Consider the following 18,120-nt stretch of genomic DNA (forward strand, 5'->3'; position numbering starts at 1 on the left):
ACTGATTCCAAATATACAACAGCTCCGATGCCCAGAACATTTCTACTGCACTTTTCATGAGTTCATTCAGCCCGTAAGTCTGTCACAGCCTGTGGTAAACCACTGTCGTGCCTTCGGCACGGTTGAGCTGTATATATTGTTGCCACTACTGTTCATATATGAGACACTCCCTGACACCTTTAATTCGGTTGCACCTTTAACTGGAGGCTCCGCCCTCAGGGTATAAAGGCTGCAGCCCTCCCCCTCCGGCCTTCAGTCGGGAGGTCCACATGCTCAGTATTGTCTGTTTATTGTCTGTTCCACATCGTTCCTTTTTTAGTGAATAAAAGCCTTCTGTTTCTGGCAACATCAGCTTTGTCTATTTACCAGACGCGCATCACAGCCAATGAAGTAATTCTGAAGTGAAGTCATTGTTGTAGGTTGTTGGAGCCAACGGCCAGAAGATAAAGGCTGTTCCAGTCCCGTGCTTCTGTGTAAGCGCCTTCTGTGATTATACCCCTCAGGTGGCATCTGGGAGAAAGGGTGCGCCAAGGACACCCTTTCTCTAACATATTCATCTAGTTTCCTTTTGAAAGATATTTACCTGGACCAATTCCTGCGGTCTATGTACACAGCAAGTTGCCAATGCCATTCAGTGAGATGACAATCAGACAGATCCTCGAATAGCCTTGAATCTGCTCCAGTTCAATTACTGTCCACGTGGATAAAGATCAAGGTGTCCTTTGTAAACTTTATAAAATAACCTATAAACTAAAAGTTCACCCACAGAACAGCATTTAGATGTCCTTCAGATTCCAATATTCTCAGATTTACTGCTGAATAAATAAATCTTTATGATGGTATAACCGAGGTGGATTTGTATTCCACTGTTCCGGCTATCACAGCACGTTGACTGCTTCTTTTATTCAAAGTTGCCTCACATTACATCCCAGTTTCCTTTTCTGTCACCTATACTAAATCTCTCTCATTCATTGTGTCCATACATAATTCCAACCATTGTACAACATTTCCCATTTGTCCGTGATATTTGTATCTCCCATCTACCTCTGCCCATTTCATAGAATCCCTACAATGCAGAAGGAGGCCATTCAGTCCATTGAGTCTGCACCAACTCTCCAAAAGAGCACTCTACTTAGGCTCACTCCCCCGATCTATCCCTGTAACTCCATGCACTGACCATGGCCAGTAACACTAAGGGCCAATTTAGCATGGCCAATCCACCTAACCTGCGCATGTTTGGGACACGAAGGGACAATTTAGCATGGCCAATCCACCTAACCTGCACATCTTTGGGACACGAAGGGACAATTTAGCATGGCCAATCCACCTAACCTGCACATCTTTGGAACAAGAAGGGACAATTTAGCATGGCCAATCCACCTAACCTGCGCATGTTTGTACTGTGGGAGGAAGCTGGAGCACCCGGAGGAAACACACGCAGACACTACCAGAGGAAGTGGTCAAGGTAAATATCTTTCAAAAGGAAACTAGATGAATATGTTACAGAAAAGGAACCGAAAGATGTGCTCTTGTGAGATGGATGGAATTCTACAGAATAGCTCTCCCTCTAATGCCCTGTTGGAACTCCAAAGCTTAGAACTGATGTAACTGGAGCCACAGCTGCCAATGGTCGAATGAATAAAATGTTGGAGATGCACATGGGGCCAGAAGTGGCAGAGCGCAGATATAGAATCATTATATCCAGAAGAAAGATATTCGGAGTATCATAAGACTAAGATCAAGCATCGGATCAAGCCCAAGATGGGGCTTTATAATGCCTTATCTTGTCACTTTGGATCTTGAGGACAGCTCGGTGGCACAGTGGTTAGCACTGCTGCCTCACAGCGCTAGGGAACAGGTTCGATTCCCGGCTTGGGTCACTGTCTGTGCGGAGTTTGCACATTCTTCCCATGTTTGTGTGGGTTTCCTCCAGGTGCTCCGGTTTCCTCCCACAATCTGAAAGACGTGGTGGTTAGATGCATTGGGCCATGCTAAATTCTCCCTCAGTGTACCCGAACAGGCGCTGGAGTGTGGCGACTAGGGGATTTTCATAGTAACTTCACTGCAGTGTTAATGTAAGCCTACTTGTGACACTAATAATTAAAATTTCTGTACGTCTCTCTTGTGGGGACAATGAATTGGATTCAACATGAATTTGGTTTTTGGAGCAAGTAAGGAGATGGATTTGGGTCCGTTTGGAGAGGTCAGGGGAATGGGCCTAGGGAGAATGTTCTGTCCATTCTGAGCATTGGCTTTCAGAATGGAGTAAAGATTTTTTTAAAAGAGAACATTCGGATGTTCATTTGATGAATAGCCTGGGTTAAGGAGAATCTGCCAGGCATGTTTTGTACACTGACTGACCTCATTCTGTATCCAACTCTGTGTCTCACATGAACCATCCCTGTCGTCGTCCAACTGAAATGTCCTGGAAGACCCCCTCTCCACAGCCTGCTCTGCCTGTAACAAGAGGAACAAAGAGAAGAATTATCAGCTAGATAGTCAATACCTTTTCCCAAAGGGGAGTCTAAAACTAGAGGGCATAGGTTTAAGGTGAGAAGGGAGAGATACAAAAGGGTTCAGAGGGGCACCTTTTTCACACAGAGGGTGGTGAGTGTCTGGAACGAGCTGCCAGAGGTAGTAGTAGATGCGGGTACAATTTTGTCTTTTAAAAAGCATTGACACATGGGTACGATGGATATAGAGAGATACGGGCCAAATGCGGGCATTTGGGACTAGCTTAGGGGTTTAAAAAAAAAGGGCGGCATTGGACAAGTTGGGCTGAAGGGCCTGTTTCCATGCTGTAAACCTCTATGATTCTATGACCTACAAATGTGCTCAGACGCTATTTATTTCAAACTTGAAATTTTAAGAAGTGCCGAATCATGAAAATGAATCACTTTTGGCATCTGCCACTCTGTTGGGTTACCTCCTGGCTTCCTGTGGTTGAAGGCATGCTACTTGTGGATTGGTGGACATCCTTCAGAACATTCATATAGTCCTGAATTTCAGCCAGATTCTGTGGAATGTGAACATTAAAGAAAGATATCAGAAAACAAAACACACTTATTTTACACACCCAACCCTTGGAATTTCCAATCTTCCATGGAAATTCCAGTCAGACCCCCAACGTCCTATCACATGAGATACAACACCGGTAAACTGCCATGGAGGGATTTGAGAGCAAAACTTCAAAATCAAAGCGCTGCTTGTCATGCACAAGGGGGATTGTCGTAATAATATAAAAGCAAAGTACTTTGGATGATGGAGATCTCAAATAAAAACAGAGAATGTTGGAAAGACTCAGCAAGTCTGGCAGCGTCTGTGGACAGAGAAAACAGAATCAACATTCTGAGTCCATATGACCCTTTGATAGGGGTCATTGGCAAATGGAACTTGGTACAAATTAAGATATGGGCAGTAGAATTTTGGAATACTCCAACGGTACAGAGGGTAGAATGAGGGAGGACAGGGAGGGGAGCACATGCACCCCCCCACTTTCCCCCAAAAATCCAGGTCATCAAGGGTGGCATGGTGGCACAGTGGTTAACACGGTTGTCTCACTGCTCTAGGGACCTGGGTTCAATTCCGGCCTTGGGTCACTGTCTGTGCAGAGTCTGCATGTTCTCCCCATGTCTGCGTGGGTTTCCTCCGAGTGCTCTGGTTTTCTCCCACACCCCAAAGATGTGCAGGTAAGGTGGATTGGCCATGATAAATAGCCCCTTCGTGTCAGGGGTGTAATAAGTCGGTGGAGGCCAAAGTCCCTCCACTAAAATCCCTTTATTTGCAAACTCTAACAGCAGTACACAGAGTGCTCGCAGTCAGCAATCTATCTCCGGGAGTGCCAGAGGAACTGACACCCCCAGTTAAATACAAGGAAAAGACTCCCTGATTGGCCCATCAATTGGATCCTTAATCAGGGAGTTCATACTCCAATAGGCCAACCTCAATGGCCTGACTGAAGTCATTATAAGAGGGATTAGTAAGGTAAATACATGGGGTTATAGAACATAGAACATTACAGCGCAGTACAGGCCCTTCGGCCCTCGATGTTGCGCCGACCAGTGGTACCAATCTAAAGCCCCTCTAATCTACACTATTCCAATATCATCCATATGTTTATCCAATAACCACTTGAACGCTCTCAACGTTGACGAGTCCACCACTGCTGCAGGCAGGGCATTCCACGCCCTTACTACTCTCTGAGTAAAGAACCTACCTCTAACATCTGTCCTATATCTCTCACCCCTCAATTTAAAGCTATGTGGGGATAGGATCTTGGTGGGATCGTTGTTGGTGCAGACTCGATGGGCCCAATAGCCTTCTTCTGCACTGTAGGGATTCTATGAACTTTCTCAATCAGAGTTAGGAATAATCTAACCTGATGGCGTGGCATCAATTTCAGTTCTTTTTACCTTCTCAATCGGCAGCTAATTTTGAGTGTTGCAAGAAGCAAATTGGTCCCATTCTTTCCACTTCTCCCCCTCCCTTGCCGTAATGTTCTCCCCGTGTACTACAATGCTCACTCGCTGTTGTGGGTTGAATTTAAAATCAGCCTGGCCAATTTGAGTCAGTAGCACTGGATCGCGTGTCTGCTGAACCAATTCCAGCTCCTCACTCATATCTTCAATCACTGACATCCCATTGAACACATACCAGGGCTCATCTGACCTTCCTTTCATGTCTCCCAGATTGCAGCGATGTTGGCAGGGCTCTAATTTTACAAAAATGTACCATTCACCAGGGAGAAGAGTGCTTCATATTTCCATAATTATAAAATTATGAGGGGTGTAGATAGGGTGAACAGTTGGAAGCTTTTTCCCAGGGCAGAAATGACAATTACAAGGGGGCACAAGTTCAGGGTAAGGGGGGAAAGGTTCAGTGGAGATGTGCGGGGGAAGCTTTTTACACAGAGGGTGGTGGGGGCCTGGAATGCACTGCCAAGTGAGGTGGTTGAGGCAGACAGGTTAGTGACATTTAAGACTTATCTGGATAGACACATGAACAGACGGGGAATAGAGGGATATAAGAGGTTGGTCTAGAAAGGACAATGTGATCAGCGCAGGCTTGGAGGGCCGAAGGGCCTGTTCCTGTGTCTTTGTTCTTTGCCCCTCACAGGATATGCTTTCCCATTAGTAGTAAGCTGAAACAGACCATGATTTAATTTTATCTGCAAGGTTTTGACGGCTGTTGTGTAGAAAGGGCATAATAGGCCAACATAAATGAACCATTTGTCTTGGATTGGGCCCGAGCGGCAGCCAGAACAGGGATGTGTTGTCCATAAGTTATAAGGTTCTCCCTACTGGTGAAAGGTAGATAAATATTCCACCTCCGCTCATTTCAAATGCCTTTTTATTTGTTGATTTATGCAGCTGTCGAGAAAACTGTTACACATCCTGGATCAAGTGCAGCCACAGGCAAGCACTGTTAAAATTTGGGTCATGCACAACACTGCAGTGCTCTCAATCGAAGTAAATTTGAGGGCGTACATTACTTATTATTGACATGTGTGAGTTGCTCACTTTGCTCACCATTACTCAGTGTGTTTCAATAACCGACAGGCCATGGACAGTTTGCACCTACCTTACTGTTTCTCTCTTTCGTAGAGTTTATATCTTCCTGAAGGAATTGGGTACGGATTTGCAGTTCCAAGTTCTTTAATAAGGCTTCATTTGCATTCTGTGAAGTAGGCACAATAACAAGGACATCTTTATTTGATTTTGAAAGCTTCCCATTTTAGTGATCAAGGCTTTGCAATGACTCACTCTGAGCCTCTCTCAGTGCTGGGAGAGCCACGTTGTCACATTCACATCCACGTTTACTCTGGTCCATGAAGGAGACAACAGAATCTGTGGAATGCTGTGAACAGTTTTGGTCCTCTCATCTAAGGAAAGGTAAACTGGCATTGGAGGCAGTCCAGAGAAGGTTCACAGAAGGGTTTTCTTATGAGGAGAGGTTGAATAGGTTGAGCCTGTACTAACTGGAGTTTAGAAGAATGAGAGGCGACCTTATTGAGATAGATAGGATTCTCAGGGGGCTTGACAGGGTAGATGCTGAGAGGTTGTTTCCCCTTGTGGGGGAGACTAGGACCAGAGGGCATCATCTCAGAGTAAAGGGCCGTCCATTTAAGACAGAGATGAGAAGGAATTTCTTCTCTCAGAGGGGAGTGAATCTGTGGAATTCTTTACTGCAGAGGCCTGTAGAGGCTGGGTCATTAAGTATGTTCAAGGCTGAGATAGACAGATTTTTAATCAGTAAGGGAATCGTGGGTTATGGGGATAAGGCAGGCAAGTGGAGTTGAGGAATATCATTGAATGATCTCATTGAATGGCAGAGTAGATTTGATGGGCTGAATGGCCTACTTCTGTTTTTATGTCTTATGGAACCTAATCTTTTCACAATTTTTATAGGATTTTATTTACAGAGATACACATTACAAAATGCACCCCCGAACCTAATTACAATTTGCTCCTACATATAGGAACATAACTAAATCTCCAGTTAATGCCCACCATCTGAATATAATTAAACACTCAATGTACGTACAATTAGCAACCACACTGGGCATCAGCACCTTTGAGACAAGACTTGGCAGTGAAATTAGTTGTTTAATGACCTCTATCGCATCAGCCAATCCCCTCCAACTCCGATGAGGTTAATAGTATCTCCCCCTCTCCCGCCAACCTTTCCTGGTCGGCTCACATAAGTTAAGCAGACACAGATTGATATTCCACCTGACTCAACATTGAAGCATACAGCACTTACTGCTTGAGGTATTGAGTGGAGCCCTGTGTCAACGTCTGTGCTCCGAGCAATGAACCGGATTGTTTAGGATCTGTTTGATTCTGCGGTGGCACCAACAAAACACGCAAAGTTTGAACTCGGTCACTTCACTAGGGCTTAATTTTAGATAGGCTGGTTTTACAAGTTGAGAATAGTAAGAGAGATGGAGCCAAGGTGGGTGAACAGAGTTAGGTCACAGGCCAGGCATCATTAAATGGCTGAACAGGTTCGAGGGGCTGAATGGTGGCACAGTGGTTAGCACTGCTGCCTCAGGGTGCCAGGGACACGGGTTCGATTCCTGGCTTGGGTCACTGTCTGTGTGGAGTTTGCATGTTCTCCCCATGTCTGCGTGGGTTTCCTCCGGGTGCTCTGGTTGCCTCCCACAGTCTGAAAGACATGCAGGTTAGGTGGATTGGCCGTGCTAAGTTCTCCCTTAGTGTCAGGGGGACTAGCTAGGGTAAATACATGGGGTTATGGGGATAGGGCCTGGGTGGGATTGTTGTCGGTGCAGACTCAATGGGCCAAATGGTCTCCTTCTGCACTGGTGGGGTTCTATGGGCGGAATTTTACTGGCACATCCACCCGAGGTTTGTACAATCCCGTCTGAGGCCAACAGAGAATGCCGTTCTCCGAGTCTCGCCCGCCCCCGGACGCGGTCTATGATTTTATAATTTTGTCCTGTTCTCCGCTGGAGTGCTGTATAATTACAGTGAATAGGCAAATCAAAGAATCTCACCCTATTCAGATTCGCAAACGTCTCTTGAAGTTCCTCATGATTCTCCCATTCCGTTTGATATCTGAAAGCAAGACAGGTGTCAAGTGTTCAAAGTACAAACCTGAGCAACTGTGCAATTAATTCATTTTTACTCGTGTTATGTTATTACAATTTTCTAAAGAGCAAGATGCAGCGTTAATGCATGAGACGTATCCACTCCGTCCTTTGCTGCCTTTCAAAATTCCAAAACTGTCACAATTTCTCTTCCCTCACCCCCTCTAACAGGGGAAATCGTTCAGCTAGTCTTTCTTCTTGGTTTTATATAGTCTGGGATACTTTAGCCTACTCAATGAAGATGGTGGTTGTACTGAGATAGTGAAGGGCAGCTATTGGGAAAGATTTGATTTGATTTCATTTGACTTGATTTATTATTATCACTTGTATTAACATACAGGGCCTGATTTTACCATTTTGAGTCTAAGTGCCAAATCTGGGCGTCAAATAGATCCGAGCCCGGAATCCTCTTTCCAGCGCGTTTTGCCGGCTCCGGTCCGATTCGCGCTGTGGGTGGGACTTAGCGCTGGCGGACCGATTGGAGCTCTGAACTGCGCACGCGCAGTTCGAAAAAAATCTGACAGAGCGCGCCCAGGCGCGAAAGAAAAAAAAAGCAGAAAGCGGAGAGAGTGGCTCGACCAGCCACAGATTACTCTTCCCTGCAGGGGCAAGAGAGTGGGAGAGATGGCTGTGGCTGGTAGTGTACCAGTGATGATGTATCCCTTTACAGGCCCAGCTTGGTCCTTCTCCAGTGTCTCCTCTTGGACTTGTACTGATCTTGTAGCCGGTTTTCATGCGGATCCACTGTGGAATCGGCCGGTTCTGCTTCATCTTCTTGGCGAGAAATCTCTTCATCCTGAAGGTTTTATGGGATGGCATGGCCGCACGTCCACTCCGGCAGGAGGGATTCGTTCCTCCGCTGGGGAGGAGGGGTCGCCCGCAGACTGGCGGTGAACCCCCCTGCCCCCTCCCCTCCCCACCGATCGGCTGCAGACTGGCAGTGGAACGCCCCCCCCCCCACCGACCAGAGGATGATCTGGGTCCCACCGCCCCCCCCCACCCCGCCCCCCCCCCCCCCCCCCCCGGACCAGAGGATGATCTGGGTCATCCCCCCCTCCCACCTCCGCCCCCCCGCCCGCACCCCACCCCCCCCCCCCCCCCCCAACCAGACGATGACTGTCAGAGAGCCACTCTCTCCGCTTTCTGCTTTTTTTTCTTTCGCGCCCGAGCGTGCTCTGTCAGATTGTTTTCGAACTGCGCATGCTGGAAAGAGGATTCCAGGCACGGATCTATTTGACGCCCGGATTCGGCACTTAGACTCAAAATGGTAAAATCAGGCCCACTGTTTCTTGCGCAATATAGACAAAGCATACCGTTCATAGAGAAGGAAACGCAAGAGTGCAGAATGGAATGTTACAGTCATAGCTAGGATGTAGAGAAAGATCAACTTAATGCAAGGTAGATCCATTCAAAAGTCTGACAGCAGCAGGGAAGAAGCTGTTCTTGAGTCGGTTGGTGCGTGACCCCAGACTTTTGTATCTTTTTCCCGACGGAAGGAGGTGGAAGTGAGAATATCCAGGGTGCGTGAGGTCCTTAATTATGCTGGCTGCTTTTCCGAGGCAGCGGGAAGTACAGACAGAGTCAATGGATAGGAGGCTGGTTTGCGTGATGGACTGGGCTACATTCACGGCCTTTTATAGTTTCTTGCGGTCTTGGGCAGAGCAGGAGTCATACCAAGCTGTGATACAACCAAGAAGAATACTTTCTATGGTGCATCTATAAAAGTTGGTGAGAGTCGTAGCTGACATGCCAAATTTCCTTAGTCTTCTGAGAAAGTTGGTGGGCTTTCTTAACTATAGTGTTGGCATGAGTGTCCCGACCTCTGACCCAGCAGCTCCAGGTTCAGGTCCCACTTTGAGACTTCAGGTCCGTGGAAGATGCATTCATAATGTGGTCAAAAAGGTTGAATTACCAACCAATACAATCTTTCCTAATGCAGATATTCCTGGCCAGCCATTACTGCACAAAGCAATGGTAAATCACAACAATATTTTCCCAAGCAGGACTAGGCCATCCAGCCCCTCCAACCTGCTCCGCCATTGAATAAGATCATGGCTGATCTGATAGTAATGTCAATGGGTTTTCCTGTTGTTTGCACCCTCCGATGCCAGGGAACCCATGGCAAGGGCTCGCCATTGGTGGTAGAGGAAGATTTTGCCAGTGGGAACGCTGGAAAACTTCATCCAATGTGGCTGCTGGGGTAAAGCAATAACGGGTGGGATTTTCCAAGCTTTCCTGCCAATGGGATCTTCTCGTCCCTCTGAAGGCGGCCCTCGCTGTGGGCTCCCCAGCGCCGGAGGGAGCGAACAATGCAGGACCCAATTGACAATGCATCACAGCCATCACAATGAAGGACTGTATTTCCAGCGCAGAAACAAGCCATTCAGCCCAGCTAGTCTATACTGACACTGATGCTTCACACGAGCCTCCTGCCATCATCTAACCCATCAACATTTCTTTCTACTCCTGTCTCTCTCATGCACTTATCCAGCTCCCCTTCAAATTTATCGATACCAGGGGCAGGACTTGCCAGTTGTGCCGTCCCCGTGACCGGAAATTCCCACCCAAGGATCTTTAAGCGGTCCTCCAAATTTTCCATCCTGCCCGTGCAGGACTGGAATATTTACCCCACTATTTGTCTCACCTACTCTCTGTGGTAACGAGTTCCGCATTCCTATCACTCACTGAGTTAAGGAGGTTCATTGCGAGTTCCCCGATTGGATTTATCAGTGAACATTGAATTTTGGGGCGGGATTTTCCGGCCGCGCTCGCCCCAAAACCGGAAAATCCCATCTGAGGTCAATGGACCATTGCATGGTCTGCCCCCCCGCCACCGCCCCCCCCCCCCCACCCCCCCCCCCCACCGCCTGCTACGATTCCCATGCCAGGCGGAGCGGAAAAATTGCCCTACCGGTCTCGGTCTCAAGTGCGAATGTTCTCTCTTGATCCATCCTGTCGACCCTTTTCATTACTCTAAAGAGGTTGATCAGGTCCCCCGCAGTCTTCCTTCTGGAGAAAAGCACCTCACCCTATTCAATCTGTTCAGATGCACCATAGAAAGCATTCTTTCTGGTTGTATCACAGCTTGGTATTGGCTCCTGCTCTGCCCAAGACCGCAAGGAACTACAAAAGGTTGTGAATGTAGCCCAATCCATCACGCAAACCAGCCTCCCATCCATTCACTCTGTCTACACTTCCCGCTGCCTCGGCAAAGCAGTCAGCATAATTAAGGACCCCACGCATCCCGGACATTCTCTCTTCCACCTTCTTCTGTCGGGAAAAAGGTACAAAAGCCTGAGGTCACATGCCAACCGACTCAAGAACAGCTTCTTCCCTGTTGCTGTCAGACTTTTGAATGGACCTACCTTGCATTAAGTTGGTCTTTCTCTACACCCTAGCTATGACTGTAACACTACATTCTGCACTCTCACCTTTCCTTCTCTATGAACGGTATGTTTTGTCTGTATAGCGGCACGGTAGCACAGTGGTTAGCACTGCTGCTTCACAGCTCCAGGGTCCCGGGTTCGATTCCTGCCTCGGGTCACTGTCTGTGTGGAGTTTGCACATTCTCCTCGTGTCTGCGTGGGTTTCCTCCGGGTGCTCCGGTTTCCTCCCACAGTCCAAAGATGTGCGGGTTAGGTTGATTGGCCAGGTTTAAAAATTGCCCCTTAGAGTAGCGGGTAAATATGTGGGGGTAGGGTCTGGGTGGGATTGTGGCCGGTGCAGACTCGATGGGCCGAATGGCCTCCTTCTGCACTGTAGGATTTCTATGATAGCGCGCAAGAAACAATACTTTTCACTGTATGTTAATACATGTGACAATAATAAATCAAATCAAATCAAGTGACCCACTTCGCCACAAGACCTCCCTCAACAGCCACAAAATCTATTTCTGCAGCCAAGCCTTCAGTCATTTCCTCCTTAATTTTATCTTCTGCCATCCTGCCCATCCTTTCTCTCCTTAGACCGCTCTGCCTCATGATCCTGCTTTATCCTGCTCCTTTGAACCTTTTCCTTCCATCTCCAGCTCTAATATTCCCTTATGTGGCTCCGTGTGAAATTTTGTTTGGTGACAGCATCTTGGCACGTAGGAGCAGAATTAGGCCATTCGGCCCATTGAGTTTCTCAATCCCATTCTCCAGCTTCTCCCCCATAACCTTTGGTCCCCTTACTAATCATGAATCTATCCGTCTTAAAGACATTCAATGACCCGGCCTCCACAGCCCTCTGTGGCAATGAATTCCACAGATTCCCCACCCTCTGGCTGAAGCAATTCCTCCTCATCCCGATACTAATGGGTCGTTACTTTACTCTGAGGCTGTGCCCTCGGATCCGAGTCTCTCCCACTCATGGAAACATCTTCCCCACATCCACTTTATCCAGGCCTTTTAGAATTCTGTAAGTTTCAATGAGATTCCCCCTCATCCTTCTAAGCTCCATGGGGTGGCACGGTGGCACAGTGGTTAGCACTGCTGCCTCACAGTGCCAGGGACCCAGGTTTGATTCCCAGCTTGGGTCACTCTCTGTGCGGAGTCTGCATGTTCTCCCCATGTCTGTGTGGGTTTCCTCCGGGTGCTCCGGTTTCCTCCCATGGTCCGAAAGATGTGCTGGTTGAGTGCATTGGCCATGCTAAATTCTCCCTCAGTGTACCCAAACAGGTGCCGGAGTGCAGCGACTCGTGAATTTTCACAGTAACTTCATTGCAGTGTTAATGTAAGCCTACTTGTGACACCAATAAATAAACTTTGAAAAAAAGTCAAGCTTTTCATTCCCTGGATGATTCTCATGAACCTCCTCTGGATCCTCCCCAAGACCAGCATATCCTTCCTTCAGTTCATAAGTACATAAGATATAGGAGCAGAATTAGGCCAATCAGCCCATCGAGAATGCTCCGCCATTCGATCATGGCTGACATGCTCCTTATCCTTATTTCCCTGCCTTCTCCCCATACCCCTTTACCAATTAAAAATCTGTCTAACTCCTCAAATTTGCACATTGTCCCAGCATCCACCGCACTTTGGGGTAGCGAATTCCACAGATTCGAGAAGTAGTTTCTCCTCAAAGGTTATAGGTTATAGTTACAGGTGCTATATGCATGTAAATTGTTGCTGTTGTTGTCTCTACCCCCACCCCCACCACCCCCCCCCCCACCCCACCCCCCTCCCCGCCACCCCATGTGGAGCACCTTGAAATGATTCTGTATTTTGAAACCAGGTTCTTGCTGGAAAGTTCTATACAATGCTGCAGCTACAGAGTACTGAGCTAGTCTTGGCCCCAGTACGGCGCAGACACTTGGAGGTTCAGGTCCTGTCAGTCACAAGCGATTATGTACGGAGGTACATGGCAGCAGAGGAGGTGATCCGAATGCCATCTTTCCCTCACAAACTCACATCACAAACCGCTGTTATAATTGCTTAATTATGATTTCATTGTCCCTATCCACATTGCTATTTAAATGCCCATTAACAGATACATTCATTTCGACAATGGAATTGAAAGGGACAGCAAGCTGACAGGTAATTACAGCAGTCGTCAAGGAGACAGTAACCACATCTTTCACCATTAACAGTTCCCAATAATTCCTCAGGCCAGACCTGGATTCTATTCAATATTCATTGCAATAAGTCCACAGTGAACAGTCCCTCTCTTTGATAGAGTTTTTAATTTGAGTTATAAGGAGAGGCTGGATAGACTGGGACTTTTTTCTCTGGAGCATAGGAGGCTGAGGGGTGATCTTATAGAGGTCTATAAAATAATGAGGGGCACAGATCAGCTAGATAGTCAACATCTTTTCCCAAAGGTCGGGGAGTCTAAAACTAGAGGGCATAGGTTTAAGGTGAGAGGGGAGAGATACAAAAGGGCCCAGAGGGGCAATTTTTTCACACAGAAGGTGGTGAGTGTCTGGAACAAGCTGCCAGAGGTAGTAGTAGAGGCGGGTGCAATTTTGTCTTTTAAAAAGCGTTTAGGCAGTTGCATGGGTAAGATGGGTATAGAGGGATATGGGCCCTATGCGGGCAATTGGGATTAGTTTAGGGGTTTAAAAAAAAAGGGCGGCATGGACAAGTTGGGCCGAAGGGCCTGTTTCCATGCTGTGAACCTCTATGACTCTATGACTTAACTGCACCGGCCCTCGCTTTTGCACTCACACTGAGTCGAGACTGGTGTTCTACGAACTGGAACAGCTTCCTATATATAAAGGCAAAATACTGCGGATGCTGGAATCTGAAACAAAAACTGAAAAATGCTAGAAAATCTCAGCAGGTCCGACAGCATCGGTGGAGAGAGAATAGAGCCAACGTTTACAGTCTAGATGACACTTTGCCATCTGGATCCATTTCAAGCCGTTTTGTGTCAGTATCGAGCGTATCACACCTCGGTGGCAGCAGGGCAGGATGCAAGATACGGCTCCCACCACTCTGCCCAATCGTATATCAGTTACACCCACACAGAACATGTCAACCCTGCCACCCACCCACACAATGCCCCCCCCACCCCCCCAACCACTACTCCTATACCCATCTGCCCTTCAACTCACATACTATTTGCATTGTAGAGTCAACAGCAGAGAAAGAGGCCCTTCGGCCCATCTTGTCTGTACTGGCCATCAAGCACCTATCTATTCTAACCCCATTTTCTAGCACTTGGTCTGATTCTTGTATATTACGGTGTTTCAAGTGTTCATCTAAATGCTTCTTAAATGTTGTGAGGGTTCCCACGTCTACCAGCCTTTCAGACAGTGAGTTCCAGATTCCTCCCACCCTCTGGGTGAAAAAGATTTTCCTCAAATCCCCTCCTGCCCCTTACCTATAATCTATGTCCCCCTCCCCCCTCAGTTATTGACCCCTCTACGAAAGGGAAGTGTTCGTTCTCATCTGTCCTATCTATGTCCCTCATAATTTTGTACAGCTCAATTAGGTTCCCCCTCAGCCTTCTCTGCAGTAAGGAAAACAACTCCAGCCTATCCAGCCTCTCTCTCCATCGCTGAAACGGTCCAGCCCTGGCAGCATCCTGGTGAATCTCCTCTGCACCCTCTCCAGTGCAATCACATCCATCCCATTGGGTGGTGACCAGAACTGCACACAGCACTCTAGCTGTGGCATAACAAGCATTTTATACAGCTCCTTCGTAACCGCCCTGCCCTTATTCACTATGCCTTGGCTAATAATAGCAAGTATCCCATATTGCCTTCTTAACCACATTATCTATCTGTTTTGCTGCCTTCATGGATCTATGGACATGCACCCCAAGGTCCCTCTGGTCCTCTGTACTTCCCAGTGTCCTCCCGTTCATTGCGTATTCCCTTGCATTGTTAGTCCTCCCAAGATGCATCACCTCACACTTTTCAGAGTTAAATTCTATTTGTCCATCTGGCCAGCCCGTCTATATCGTCCAGTAATCTAAGGCTTTCCTCCTCATTATTTATCACATCACCAAATTTCTTGTCATTTGCAGTCTTACTCATTGTACCTCCCACATTCACTCTAGATCATTAATGTACACTACAAACAGTAAGGGACTCAGCACCGATCCCTGCGGAACACCACTGGACACAGGCTTCCAGTCACAAAAACAACCTTTGACCATATCCTCAGCTTCCTGCCATTAAGCCAATTTTGGATCCAAATTGCCAAATTGCTCTGGATCCCATGGTTTCTTACCTTCTTGACCAGTCTCTCATGTGGGACCTTGTGAAAAGCCTTGATGAAGTCATGTAGACTACATCAACTGCACTGCCCCCATCTACACACCCAGTCACCTCCTCAAAAAATGTAATCAAATTGTTAGTGGTAATCTCCCCCTGATAAAGCTACGCTGATTATCCTTGATTAATCCTTGCCTCTTCAAGTGGAGATTAATTCTATCCATTGGAACTTTTTCCAATAATTTCCCTACTACTGAGTTGGACTCACTGGTCTGTAATTACTGAGTTTCTCCCTAATCTCTGATCTCTCCCTGGTCTCAAATCCACCTCCCCACCTGTTCCCCATATCCCTTTAACCTATCGTTTTGTCAGAAATGTATCTATCTTCTTCTTGAAACCATTCAATGATTCAGACTCCACCGCGCGATGGGGCAGCAAGTTCCACAAATTCACCACCCTCTGCGAGAAGAAGTTCCTCCTCATTTCAGTTTTAAATCTACCGCCTCTCAACCTATACCTGTGACCTCTTGTTCCAGATTGCCCCACAAGGGGAAACATTTGGTCTACGTTTACTTTATCGATCGCTTTTATATACCTCGATCAGATCCCCTCTCATCCTTTTAAACTCCAGCGAGTATAAGCTCAAAACTGTTTAATCTCTCCTCATACATCAACCCTTTCATCCCTGGAATCAATCTGGTGAACCTCCTCTGAACTGCCTCCAATGCCAACACATCCTTCCTGTGGCCAGAGAGGATTTGAAAGTTAGCGTCCGAGACCCTGCAACATGGAGCAAGTGTGGGCATAGCACCTTGGCAAGTACATCAGGGTGTCTGGGGCCTCAATGAAGAGTGGTCAATTTCCTTAAGCCATTGAGTTTAAGGACTGAGAAAGAAAGACAAAGAATTAAGGAGAAGGAAGAGAATGAAAGTTGTCAGGCAGTGCAGGAGAAGCAAATGATCGAACCAAAAGAGAGGGAGGAAAAAAAAGACAGAAAGGGAAAGTAAAAAGTTTATTAGTGTCACAAGTAGGCTTACATTAACACTGCAATGAAGTTACTGTGAAAATCCCCTAGTCGCCACACTTCGGCGCCTGTTCGGGTACACTGAGGGAGAATTTAGCACGGCCAATGTACCTAACCAGCATGTCTTATTTTATTAGTCACAAGTAAGGCTTACATTAACACTGCAATGAAGTTACTGCGAAAATCCCCTAGTCGCCACACTCCGGTGCCTGTTCGGGTCAATGCACCCAACCCGCACATCTTGCAGGATGTGGGAGGAAATCGGAGCACCCGGAGGAAACCCACGCAGACACGGGGAGAATGTGCAGACTCCGCACAGACAGTGACCCAAAAAAACATTTGATCTTGGCAGCCACCAGCACCCAAAACCAATGTGGCCTTGGTTATAATTCCAATACTATTTGGCTGCAGGAGGTTTCCGCCTTCAATTGAACCCCTAGTCTCTGTGGTTTCTGCCCAGAAAATGGGTGCGACACATTCCAATTTCACCCACTCTAGTTTTTGTCTACTCGAATTATGAGTGGCCCGGTGGTACAGTGGTTAGCACTGCTGCCTCACAGCGCCTGGGACCTGGGTTCAATTCCTGGCTTGGCTCACTGTCTGTGGGGAGTTTGCACGTTCTCCCTGTGTCTGTGTTGGTTTCCTCCGGGTGCTCCGGTTTCCTCCCACAGTCTGAAAGATGTGCGGGTTAGGTGCATTGACCTGAATAGGTGCCGGAGTGTGGCGACTGGGGGAATTTCACAGTAACTTCATTGCAGTGTTAATGTAAGCCTTACTTGTGACTAATAAATAAACTTTACTTTTATTATGCCATATCAAATTATCCCTTTATTCATTGCATTTATCAATTGCACCCCAGTGAGAATAACGCTTCAGGTTAGTCTCATTATTCACTGCTTATTTGTGGACAAGCGGCCAAGCGACAGTGGGCGTGAAAACGGAAAGTAAATAGTCTTACTTGGTGCGATACTCATCCAGGGCTCTCTGAGCATCTTTCAGCTCCTTCTCTAGGCGGTTGAGGTCGTTGAGCAGCTGCCAGATTCTCTGCCGGTTGTACTCGATCTGTTCGGTGAAGACCCCCTCAAGGCCGGAGAGTTCCTCAATCTGGCGCAGACTCTCCAGCTGCTTCTCCAGTGCGGCGCTGCTCCGCTGCACAGCTCGGGCTCGGTCCATGTACCTGCTGAGCCGCAGATTAAACTCCTCTAGGCTCCCCAAGCCGGGCTCCGGAAACTCTGCCCCGCTCCGCTCTGCGAACGGGTCCGACACACGCTCGTTTTCCTTCCCTGCCTCGTGCGGGTACCTCGAACCGAACATGCCGGGGTTGTGATGCGGACGCCGGTTTCCTCTGCACCCCCTTTTCAAAGCCGATTGCTTCGGATCGAAGCAGTAATACTGGACAGCTTCCCCTGCAGTGGACAACCTCCCCTAGAACGCACAGCACCCCCCCCAATATATGAAGGGCTGGCAGGCCCCTTACCATGAGAATAAATACATTTGGGAACAACACAGAGCTCCAGACAATGTCTCGTTATTTATTATTGTCCTTTCTTCCAGCACTTTACAGCTGCATTGTCAATGTATTAATTCCACATGATCAGAGCATTTTACTCGGCATGTGCCTCCATAAAAGATCTGCATCGAAAATTCCACGGACACGCACAGTCAGCATATATCCATCAAACTTGCAAACTGTGCCTAATTTATTTGCTTTGGTAACAATGACTGACACAGTGCATTGTTAAGCACTTCTGGGGCAACACTCAGTGAACACAGAATAGGCTGGATTATTATATCACGCGTTCAGACAGGAGGCTGGGCGGCCGAGCAAGAAACATTGAAGCTACA

At 47.4% G+C, this 18,120-nt stretch overlaps 1 protein-coding gene across 1 annotated transcript in view; it reads right to left on the minus strand.

Annotated features, from left to right (window-relative positions):
• The window catches only part of bfsp1 (beaded filament structural protein 1), a 33,827-nt gene extending 16,238 nt beyond the window's left edge, over positions 1–17,589 (minus strand). Inside the window, exons 1-5 of the mRNA XM_078230503.1 lie at positions 17,234–17,589; positions 7,517–7,577; positions 5,581–5,676; positions 2,927–3,016; positions 2,362–2,457 (exon numbers count right to left, since the gene is read on the minus strand). Coding sequence (XP_078086629.1) covers positions 2,362–2,457; positions 2,927–3,016; positions 5,581–5,676; positions 7,517–7,577; positions 17,234–17,589 — 699 coding nt within the window. The remainder of the gene's footprint in view (positions 1–2,361; positions 2,458–2,926; positions 3,017–5,580; positions 5,677–7,516; positions 7,578–17,233) is intronic.
• Between the last annotated feature and the right edge of the window lie 531 nt (positions 17,590–18,120).

Source organism: Mustelus asterias, chromosome 15 (assembly GCF_964213995.1).
Source record: "Mustelus asterias chromosome 15, sMusAst1.hap1.1, whole genome shotgun sequence".
Classification (NCBI taxonomy): Eukaryota; Metazoa; Chordata; class Chondrichthyes; order Carcharhiniformes; family Triakidae; genus Mustelus; species Mustelus asterias.